The following is a 12,515-nucleotide window of genomic DNA, read 5'->3' as shown; positions in this document are numbered from 1 at the left end:
CTAAATCAAAGCAGTCAAGTGAGTCTCACAAATTTCCCTGGAGAGTTTTTTCTGAAATTATTTCAGAAAAACTGATAAATTGCTCTGACCAACATCACCACCCCCAATAACTAGAAATGTTGCAATAAGCTACATTAATTTTTTTAAGCAATTAACAAAAGTACCATTTCTATGTTGGCAAAAATAGGCTACCTACTCACCTGAACAAAGGCAACTGTGACGACGATAAGTATTGCCTAAACAAAACAAAGAAACATGCTCTTAAATCAGACATTATAATTTCAGAAGTAACCGTTAACAGTATTTTACTTTTCTGACTCTATCTGCAGTCCCAACATACCAGACACTAAGCATTGAGATCTGCGGAGGAAGAAATCACAACTTTGCCCTGAGGATTGCGAGGGAAGAAACGGACAGTGGCTTGCCTCCGCTAGGACAGCTTCTCCAACTTTTTGAACTCAGGATCCCTTTATGCTCTAAAAAACGGAGGATCAGCTTTTGTTTCTGTGGGTCATATCTACTGATAGTTACCATATTAGGTACTTTTTCAATTACTGTTTTCGTTTCTAGTCATTAATTCATATAAAATATAATATACCTATTACGTGTTAATACACATAAAATTTTTTATGCAAAATAGTCCCCCCGCCATAAAAAAATTGTGAGAAAAATGGCAGTTTTCAATTTGTCTTTCTTTAATGTCTCCCTTAATAGAAAGCTGGATTCTCATATCTGCTTCTGTACTCAATCTAATATAACATGTTGATTATGCTAAAGTATATGAAGAAAATCAAGCCTCATGCAGATATTGTTAGAAAAAAGAGGAGTACTGTAAAAGCTTTTTCAGACGATTGTGGATAGTCTTCTTAGCTACTACACTAAAATCAGACAAGTGTTAGTTACTTAAAAGTAATGTGCAATGAAGAATATAAAACTGTATCAATGAACTTTTCATAATCTGTTATATTAAAATCCATTGATCTAGCTTGCATTTTGAATGGATCTTTTATCACTAAAAATTTTGTAACATCATGCATTTTTCATTTAGAAAATATTGATTCACCTGGTTATTCAAATCTTTCAAATGTTGACATATCTCTAAAAAAAAAGTCACATTCATTGAAATCACTACTGATCTCATTAGAATGAAGTCTTAAATATTGGGAAGCTATCTAGCACATAGTAATGCATAAAAGTTTTGCAAAATTCTAATGCTCACTTGAAAGTTGAATTTTATCACTAGCAACAAATTCATTTTACTCTCTTTCAAAAAAAAAAGTATGCCAGTTATCCAAGTCTTAATAACCAGTTGGTCGGTCTATCAGTCATTCTTCCAAGTAAAAGGCTAGTTAGTTCAGCTCACCACAATCACCTTTCCTCAAGACAACCTCTATACTCGAATATACAAAAGTCCTCTAGGTATACTTCCCATTTCATTACAAGAAAATTAAAAAGGTATGTACTCAAGGGTCCAGATTTAATAAAATTAATTTTTATTGCTTTATCAAAAACATTCCTAAGAGAAACAAAGATAGAAAACAATGATTACTAGTACAGTCTGGTGCCATTATTTTGATTCGAGCCAAGGCTCAAACAGTTTTATCTGCCATTGCTTTTGTACCATTGGTGCAAATTTATACAGTGTAAAAAAATAAAATAAAAAATGGTGTTTTATAGTATTATGAAAATAGTTTTGACCTCACATGCTCCCTGAAAGGGTTTCAGAGACTCTTGGGAGTTGACAAGCAAGAGTTCAAGAATTGCAGCTCTACATTAATTTCTACCGTGTTTGAAAACATTATATAATTCACTTGCATTAATCAATGGTTGTATGTACTATAAATTTTTATACTATAATGAAACAAGGGGCAAGGAAAGAATAAAAAGATGAGGAAACTTTCAATGAAAGGTAGAATAACCTAGGTGGAAAGAATAAAATCTTACATAGGAAATGTAGTATGCATTGTTAAATAATATTTTTAATTTCACAAATGTGAGGCTTTAGTTCACAATTACTCAAAATATATTCTCAATGGGAAGGTAAACAAAATTGAAAATTTAACTGGAAAATTATTATAAAATATTTCTTTTTTTGTTAAAATACCAGATTGTTAAATAATTCTCATGTGTGCCAATTACTGATCCTTGAACGTTACTTGAGATTACTGCAACTAAAAGCAATTTGGATATTAATCAAAAATAGTGAAAAAACATTAAATTAGCTCTCAATAATTCATTTTCCAAAATAAAAACCAATCCTAATTTATATGATTAATCAACAGTTTAAAAATATATATATTCTTACCACAGTGATACTGACGGCATCATCAAACTGATGCATTAAAACACTGATGACCGCGGAAGCCAGAAGCAGCATAATAAGGGGATTTTTAAACTGAAAGTGAAAACAAACAGCAATTCAACAGTTACGTATGAATGACAGTTGTGTTCCATTGCAGCAAAAGCTTTAAAAAAAAATACTGGGGGCATGAGTAGAAAATTACCAGTATACATTTGGTTTATTTTATATATCTCTTCAATTAACAAAAACAAAGTTTACACTTAACTACGTTTAAAAGTCATCACTTCATAAGAGTCCCTTTCAGAAAAAAAAAAGAATTAAGTATCAATACTTAAAACTAAGAAATTACCATTCCTTATAGTACACATGTATTTTAGTGTATTAATTTAATAAATACAGCTGTTCTGAATTTCTACCGAGGCTAGAATAAGTAGAAAATGATTTTTAAGCTAAAGATTTAGGTTAAACACTGGGTAGAACACATAAATTAGGAGATTCAAACATTCCTCAACATTCCTATACTAAGTAAACTAGTGTAGATCACAATTCTGTGGTTGACCCACACACCACAAGAATAACTGCCTGGGACAGCTAAGAACAGGAAGATCCTCTCCACAGAAGCAGCCTTTTCCCAAGGTTGGTTTCCCTGATACCCATCAAGCAGAGCTAACAGTATACAAAGAAACAAGACCACAGTACCAATCTAATCAGGCAGCACTTAAATGACCAAGCACCAGAGCCACCCCAAATTCTTCCAGTGGGACATCCTACTCTGTAAACATCAGAGCTGTGTTACCAGAATCTCCTTCTCTGATGAAGTGGTGCCAAAGCTGCAAAGTAAGTAGGCTACAAAAAATTCCATCCCAGCAGAGATCCCAGCCCCTGGGGACCACAGCTCTGAGGAAAGATGCCACCACCACCCACTCCCTTTATGGCTCCATTCATTAAAGGTGGTTCCAACCTTTCTTCACATCAGAATCATGTGAGGAACCTCTAACAAATGCACATGTTCATACCAGACCAATTAAATCAGAATCTCTGAGCATAGGGCCCAGGCTCAAGCATTTTTAAAGCATTCCCCAAGTGACTCAAAAGCACAGAAGATTGAAAAATCACTGCTCTAGCAAAGTGAAACTACAACTGCAATGTGGTTCAGGGCTGACAAACCACACACTTGAGTCAGAGAATACGCATTTGAATCCAGCCCTTGCCACTTGTGTGTGACCTTAATCTTTATAAGCCCCAGTGGTTCTTCATCTAGTAAAATAGTACCTTACACCAAAGACTGTGGTAGGAATTAACTAACAATGTGTACTAAGCACTGTGTAAACCATAAAACCCTCTTCAACTGTTAGCTGTTATCATCACACTTGGAAAGGAAGGCTCATAGTCTGTTTTATTTCCCCCCGAGAATGCGGTGCCACAGTACTAAGGACGTGACACACAGGCTCCCGACAAATGTTTGCAAAACCAATTCAGTGTTCTCTGTAGAGCAGTCAAGCGTCACCTAAGGTTTTATGTCTGACAACTGATATCTACGGTTAACTGTTGCTTGTGTTAAACATTTACAGGCAGTTTCATTCTCACAGCAACCCCATGATGCAGGTACTCTAGCTTTAAAACGGGATCAGGAAGAGTAAAACACTACATCATACTGCCTAGGGATGAGTCAAATCCTTGTAGTTTATAAATCCAGAGTAAACTTCCTGAAGGTCTAGGTAATGTGGAAATGCGGTAAATGTCCGAATACAAATATTCATATAAAAAAATCCCATAAAAACAAGATAAATACACACAAGATTCATTTCATCTCTAAGAATTCAGTTTTTCTATTTTAGACAAATTCATCTGCACGAATAATACAATAATACTGATAAATTTGGGCTCATTAACAGGCAAGGCCCTTTAGAAAAGGTAAACATATATTCATTAAAAAAAAGAACCTGCAAGTCACCAAAAAGAGTTTGTTTGACAAACTAACCCTACTAGTTGAAAATTAGCCATAGGATTCTTATAACTTTTCACACTAACATACTTGTTATGTAGATAAGAAAAAATCCTACAATAAGCCTTTCTGAAAAGAGTAGGATATTGACAAAATATAATTAAAAATAGCTATCATTTATTGATAGCTTACTAGCACCAAAGATCTCTGTCCCCATTTTATAGAGATAATATAGCTAGTAGAAATGTACTGGAATATGTACCCAGGTAGTCTGGATTCAAATTACCTTACTTTTACTAATTTTCTAAGCTGGCCACATTACTTTAAAAAATACCAGCATTCCTATAATTAAAAAAGTATAAGTTAGACATCTGCAAAGGAAAACTACTGTTAACAGTATCACCTCCATGTGATATGTCCATAAGCCCTTAAAGATTTGCATACTAAAAATGATAGAAATTCCAACCCAACAGTAAACACTAACAAAGTGAAAATTTTACTTAAAAAAAAACATTTAAAAATTTTATTTCCTTTCTCTGTAAATAACTGCACAAAAGTAAACTACACTAACAAAAATATATGTAAATTACACAGCAGAGGAGGATATAAAAGTTATCTCACCTGAGAAATATACTTCTTCCATAGTGGCTCATCTTCACTGATGTCAAACTCATTCCAGCCATGGAAGGCTCGCCTATGATTTACTTCACATTTGTTTAGACCATTCTGAAGGTCAGCCTATTGGATTTTACATGTAAAAGTTACTGAAAATGTTAGCAGAGAACAAAAGAAGAAAAACACAAAAAAATGTTATCTAACCACATTTATAGTAACTTCTGAAATACTCAGAACTAATCTATAATGACAGAAAGTGTATCAGCAGTGTCTGGGGCCAGAGGCAATACACTGGGAACGATTAACTGCAAAGGGATACGGGGGGAGCTTTCTGGAGTGACGAAAATGTTCTGTTATCTTTGTGGTAGTAGTTACATTTGTCAAAATGCAAACTATCCACTTTGCTATGGGTACAATGTATTTTATGCAAATTATACCTCAATAAAATGTTTTTTAATTGTAAGCAACAAGGTAGTGTTTAAAGAACAAACAAAAACTTACAATTTTCTATGGGGAAAGAGGAATAACACAATTGTTTTTTGGCCACACACAAAAAGCAAAATAGTAGTACATTTTATTTAGCTTTCTTTTTTTCATTGTTGTTTTGTTGTTTTTCTAAAATTAGTTTCTCCAAAAGAACATTCAATGGGCTAAAATCACCGTCCTTGTTCTCTAAGTCTATCAAAACCCTGAGGTTGGTATTACCTTTTTTGCTCTTGGACTGTATAATCATTTCAGTCAGAAAACTTGTGATTCGTAAATTACTCAATGAAGTTAAGATGAACTGGCTCTTGGGGTATTTTATGTTCTATGACTACAGCTACATTCGTCAGTCACTGTCTATCATCATTTATTATTATAACTACCATTAAAAAATGAAATTACCTATATCCCTAACCTAAAATAATCAGTTTCTCTGGCCAACAGTTTTATAATACATTTTAATAACAGTCTTGCAACACTTAAATATATTTAAAATAAATGGTTTTAAAACAGAGTATAACTACAACAAAAACAACAAAAAATCAAATAGAGGATATCCAATATTTTAAATGTCATCATTAACCTATGTGAATTCTTAAGGAAAAATAAAAAATATTATTTCCTTCATATTTCATTAGATTATGCTTTTTAAAACTAGAGATTAAAGTTTATCTGCAGTTCTGAACTTGTACTTAGCTTTTACTTTACTTTAGAAAACATTAAAAAAACATAATCTCCTAACTCTACTGATGTTAGTAATAAAATTATTTTCCTAATCCAACTAATCCTTACACAGCACTAATAGTTCCTGGTAATGCTAATGATTTAGAGCTGCACTGTCCCATCATGTAACCACTAGCCACAGGCAGCTATTTAAATTTCAACGAATAAAAACTAAATAAAATTAAATTCAGTTCCTCCTCTAAACTATCCACACTTAAAGTACTCAAGAGTCATGTTTAACTAGTGGCTACTATATTAGACAGCGTAGAACAGAATATTTCTGTCATCACAGAAATTCTATTGGACAGCACTTATCCATACAGCCGTAAGTAAACTAATTTTACTACATATTTAATCCTTTCCTCTCTACCAAGCACTTACTTGGAGAATGCTCGCAACGTCACTGACTGGTAATTCACTTGCTTTTTTTGATGTCAATACAGGAATCATTGTCTCATTTTCACCATTAGGAATTTTTTGAAAACGTGCAACCTAGGAAATAAAACCAAAGGAAAAACATTTGAATATACCAAACAATTCTAATGCAGTCTAGAATAAATGAAAATCCAAACATTCACAGAAACTTACTTTACACAGTTAGAAAACAAATACTTTCAGACTAATAACAAGTATTTAACTACTACTAAGATAATTTACACTAACCATGGGATGATTTTTCCAGAAAGCACATTTCAAAAATTAGACCACCAGTGCAAGCTAGAACACAAAATAATGTTCACATTAAATTAAAAAGATGCTATTTCCATGGCAATGTAATGAGTAAAAAGTAAAACGGATGTCCTATCTAGCAGATGCTAATGATTATATGTAGTCATAATCCTCTAAACTCATGTTTAACACAAGGCACAAGGAATAGCTAAGCTTTCTCCATTTTAACTACTCCTGTTGGTCAGCTCATTTCTTAACTATCTAGAAAGGACATCTAGTTACTCAACTGAAGCACCATGACAGCAAGGCAGACTTAAAGACCTATTGCCAATCTGGGGGAAAAACAAAAACCAAAGGAGACCAGACAGGCAGAGGATGCACAGGTTTATGAAGGGCTGTGAACAAGCAGAGTAAGTCACAGAGAAGATGATAACTATGGCACCTACTTGACGCAGCTTCTTAAGCAAATATCTACAGCAAAGTGTTTAACACACTTCCAGAAATAAATTCCTAATTCAGACTTGCCTTGGGTCCTAAGCTGAGATTCTTTACAGACAAAAAGTTTTAAGTAGGAGAAAGGGAGACATAAAGCTCCCCACTGAAACTTTAGAGAAGAAAACACTTCAGTTGTCACACATCCATTAATTAAAATACTGAAACTGAAATAATCATCTTACTGCCAAGATACAAGTCTTTAAGCTTTCAGGTAAAATGTTTCCAACTTTGGGTAATCAACATTTTCAAGATAAAATATTGCCCTAAACATTTTTTTGAGGCAACTTCTTTATTGACAACAAATGAGATAAAAGGAAAATAATTTAAGTTTCTATAATTATTAAAGTTTATATAATTATTGAGGCCTGTATCCATAAAAAAATCTTTGCACTTACTCCAAAAAATGGTAAATAGCTGTGGGAAAAAAGTATTTCCTCAGTGTGACTGAGTTCTGGAACAAATACCACATATTTTTAATCTTATTTATTAGAAAGTCATTATTGAATGCATAAGAACCTTAAAGCAAAGAACAGAAGTATTTTTCCACGTTTAATGAGAAGATATTAGTGACAAAAATTCTGAGGAAACTAGAGACAGATTACCTTTCTTTCATGAAAAATGAAGTCTTGAAATTATTTTATAGCATATTTTTACGTAATTAAGAAATTTAAAACCTTAGAGGAAAAAATGGAAATTTCAGAAAAGTTGTATGTTATGTCTTAGAGTCACTGAATGCCCTTATTTCAAACCAATAAAACCAAGCAGGACAGATAAAAGACTTCACTGAACCACCCTTAAGCTAAACATTGGAGAAAATTCCTCCCAAAATGACTTGACTCTTAAAGCAATGAGACCTAACCAGTTTGACATGGCTATTTTATCTTGTAAGTTCATAAAACAAAATTATAAGTAGGATTAAACATGTTTATGTTGCCTACAGTGACAATGAGATTAAGAAAAGCTTTTATTTTGAAGATTCCTGTACCTCAGTTTCTTCATATATAAAATGGGGATAAATATTGCCTAAAGTTGTGTGAAGATTACATCCATTAATATAGCATCTGACCTACTAGTAATAAGTACTCAAATAGCTATTTTTCTCCCAAAACTATTTAATATTTATATGTACATATTCAATAGTTCAATGAGCTCAATACAGAACTAAATTACTAACCAACGTTAGTAAAGCTAGATTGTAATAATTTTCCTACTAAAGTACACTTTTATCATCGTTTAATATAGTGGAAATTGCCATCTCTACCACCCAATATGCAGTACAAGAGCCTTATTCATGAAATCTTTTTAAGGCAACCCTTTCATAGTTGGTACATAGATAGGGTGTACGTTGGAATACATTTTACATAAAATCCCTCAGGAGCATTACATGGGCTCAAAAGAGCTGAAAATTTTCAATGGAAATGAGACTATGTCATTTAATAAAAAATAAGACACTGAAGGGGCATGACGATAACTCTCTAAAACGAAGGGCTGCCGTGTTAAAAAAGGCAACACCAAAACCAAAGGGTGAATTTACAGCAGACCAAATTCTGGAGTTATAACAAAGAGCGCTGGATGTGCCCTGGCAAATGCTGGATGGCCATCTGATAAGGACTTATTTCACTGAAGGAATTTCTCTCCAAATAGAGGGAGGCTACAAAACAGTATATTCTTGGTCCAAGGCAGTACCGTCAATTATACGTATGCTTACTAGATTCTATGTCAACTTAAAACTATGGAAATTACTGAATTTTAATACTATTTTCTTTCTAAGCAAATGTCAAAGACTTACTAGTATAGCTCAAATGGGTCATTAGTTATATGGCTAGTAAGAGGATTTTAATTTGTTCATTCATATATTCTTTCAACAAATACATTTATTGAGACTCTGTGCTAGGATTTAACAGTAAGCAAAAACACCCTGGAGTGGTGCGGGTGGGGAGGCAGACATTATCAAAGAACAGCGCAAATAAATAGAAAACTGCAAATCATCACTGCTGTGAAGGAGAAGTCCATGAACAGGAGAACTTACGATCAGGACAGGAAAGTTTTGATGAGGAAGTGATGCTTACAAAAGTAAAGGACGAGAAGCTGCGTAAGGGGAAGGAATGAAGAACAGAGGGAACTGAACGTGCAGTTCCCAAGGAAGGGGGAACGTGGAGAGAATGAAGTACTAAAAGACGGCCAGCATTTATTCACTCACTCACTCAGTTCTTCAACACATAATCAACGCTCATTGTGTGCCAGGCACTGTCCTTGGTACTGGGGACACAGAAGTGACCGATCAGGCAAGAACTCTAGCCTCATAGCGCCACATACCAACAGGGAACAAAAGACTATAAATAAAGGATTATGCAATAAATGCTCCAGAAAAGAACGATAAGTAGGGGAGGAGTTGCTTCATTTTATATAGGAGGGAGGGTCAGGGAAGCCCTCTCCATTAAGGTGAAACCAGAAGAAGCCAAGTAGCTATTATTAGACATCTAGGGAGAGATGTCCAGGAGGTGGGTGGGTATGTGAACACACAGGAGAGGTCCAGGCTGGAGAGACAAGCGAGGGTAGCCAAGAGCATAGAAACGGTATTGACTCTGAGAATAAACATGCACACGAGCACAAAAGAAAGGGAAGACGTCTGCAAGCTGACCTACGGCATTCCTGCAACATACAGAGATCAAGGATGAGCAGTAACCAAGAGCAGAGATCAAAAACAACCAATGAGGTAAAGGAAAACCGAGAGAGAAGCCAAGTAAAGCAAGTATTTCAAGGAAGATGTAAATGGCTAGGCCAAAAGTTAAGAGGAGGACTGAGAACTGACCACTGGACAACATGGAGATAAATGAAAGGAGCAGTTTCAATGGAGTGGTAGGGACCAAAAATAGAGAGCAGTGGCTTCAAAGAAAACAGCAGGAAGAAGTTAGAGACAGCAAGTATAGATAATTCTTTCAAGTTCTGTTGTAAAGAGAAACAGAGATATGGATTTATAGGCAGAATGAAACATAAGGTCAAGAGTTGAGGTTTCTTTTTTTAAAAGATGGAAGAAATAACAGCATGTTTCCATATATATCAGAATATGTAGAGGGAAAACTAATAATGCAGAAGAAAAATAGGACAACTGATAAAGTGAGGTTCTTGATGTTCTTTAGAACATCTGGTAAAGTGATGTTCTAAAATGAAAGGGAATGGAATTGGGAGAATTTGTAGAAGAGCTGGCCTTAAATAAGGAAATGGAAAATTCATCCATAGTTACAGGTAGGAAGGCAGAGTCACACAGTCAAGATGCAGGCACACTGGTAGTTATGGTGGCGGGAGCATACGGAAATATTCTTCTGAGAAGTATCTGGATTAAAGAAATCAAGAGGCCAGAAAAAGCAAAAATAGGCTAAAGTGGTAGGTGGGGACCTTATGAGTCATATTATGGAATTTCTGTCTTGATCCTAAGGGCAAAAAAGGAAGACCTTGAGCTGTGGTCTTTAAAAAAGTGGGCACGAGTTGGAAAATAAAAGGAGTGGAAGGTAAGAATGTTGACGGCCCACCAGTATAAACACTACTATATAAGTCTAAACAAAAGATCAATGCAGCTTGGACAAAGGTGGTGGGTGCAGGAATAGTACAAGCAGAGGTGAAAATAACAGGACGTGATGGTGAACTAGATACATGTATCAAGAATTACACTAGATTTCTAGCTTGTCTTATATGCTACACAGTAATGCCATTCACCATGGTAAAGAATACTGGAAAACTCTTTTCAACAAATGGTGTTGGGACAACTGGATACCACACAAAAAAGAATAAAGTTGGACTCCCACTGTATATAAAAATTAACTCAAAATGGATCAAAGACCTAAATGTAAGAGCTTAAACTATAAAATTTTTAGAAGAAAACATGGGCTTAAATCTTCTTGGCCACTATTTCCTAGACATGACACTAAAAGTATACGAAACAAAAGAAAAAAAGTAGAACATTATCAACATTTAAAACTTTTGTGCTGCAAAGGACACCAAGACGGTGAAAAAGACAATCCATAGAATGGCAAAAATACTTGCAAGTCATTTATTTGATAAAGGGCTTCTATCTATAAACTCTTACAATTCAATAATAAAAAGATAAAGAACCCAATTTAAAAATGAGTTAAAAAAAAAGTAAAATTTCTCAATACATAGCATACATACAAATGACCAATAAGCACGAGAAGATCCTGTCACTAGTCCGGAAGGAAATACAGATCAAAATCACAATGAGATACCACTTCACACCCATTAGGATGGCTAAAATTAAAAAGACAGACAGTAACAAGTATTGGAAAGAATATAGAGAAATTGGTAGAATTATCAAATGGTGCAACCACTATGCAAAAGTTTGGCAGCTAGTATACATTATTATAATGCTATTGTGCAAACATTAAATTTTCTCTGGTTAAATGAGGGGAGTCTTTTCAGCTGAAAAACAATCTTTGGATGATTCAGTAATGCTTCAATTTTGAGAACTGTAAAATACAAGATTACGTAAGTTTAGTTGAAGGTAACATCTTAACCATCTGAAAGTAAACCATCTTAAGGTATGCTATATCTTTCTCATGTTACTACAGCTAGAAGTCCACTGTCTGTGATCCCAAGTTTCAAACCCTAGATATTACTTGCTTATCTCCTAACCTGGGCTTAACTGTATCTTAATTTCCTGATAATTGCTTTAAATGTATTTCAAATAATGACATTTATTAGATCTACATTTTGGGTTATTTAATTCATACAACCAATTGGCATTTACTAAATAACAGACCATAACACAGCCACATACACCAGAGTCTATACCCTACAGAGATGAATAATTCAGTTTGGAGAGCCGTCATACCAAAACACACACATATAAGAGTTGCCATAACACAAATTATTATACCACAATGCCCTGTAAGTTGGTCTGAAAATTTAGAGGAGGGAAAGACTCTTACAGCCTTCAGTATTCTGGGAAAAGTTCCCTGAGCTAAGCCATGAAGAATGGATGGCAGAGATTGGCTAAGACATGCCAAGGAAGTGTTCCCAACAAGAGATGAACACTAGTGCAAGCCACAGCAACAGAAATCTCATTTATGTGTGACTAGGCCACTCTGCATCTCTACCTCTACTAAATGACCCAGATTTACCCAGACAACAAGACAAGCTTAGCGTTTTTAAGTGGATGCTTTTTAAAACTGCAGAAACTTTCAGATCTTTAAGACGTATAAGAAATTCAGTTAAACAAGGGTCCTGTATGCATCAGGGCCCATCAGAGATCTACTGAACCCAAATTTG

General features: G+C 34.6%; 1 protein-coding gene across 5 annotated transcripts in view; it reads right to left on the bottom strand.

Annotated features, from left to right (window-relative positions):
* Positions 1-12,515, bottom strand: part of ATP2C1 (ATPase secretory pathway Ca2+ transporting 1) — a 112,145-nt gene that overhangs the window by 56,002 nt on the left and 43,628 nt on the right. For all 5 annotated transcript variants that reach the window (XM_088798324.1, XM_088798323.1, XM_088798327.1 and 2 more), the window contains 4 exons: positions 6,450-6,560; positions 4,869-4,985; positions 2,306-2,395; positions 201-236 (listed from right to left, as the gene is read on the bottom strand). In XM_088798324.1, coding sequence (XP_088654450.1) covers positions 201-236; positions 2,306-2,395; positions 4,869-4,985; positions 6,450-6,560 — 354 coding nt within the window. The remainder of the gene's footprint in view (positions 1-200; positions 237-2,305; positions 2,396-4,868; positions 4,986-6,449; positions 6,561-12,515) is intronic.

Source organism: Rhinolophus sinicus, chromosome 5 (assembly GCF_057876585.1).
Source record: "Rhinolophus sinicus isolate RSI-liver-muscle chromosome 5, RSI-T2T, whole genome shotgun sequence".
In the NCBI taxonomy this organism is placed as follows: domain Eukaryota; kingdom Metazoa; phylum Chordata; class Mammalia; order Chiroptera; family Rhinolophidae; genus Rhinolophus; species Rhinolophus sinicus.
This window is presented reverse-complemented; position numbering and strand designations above follow the sequence as displayed.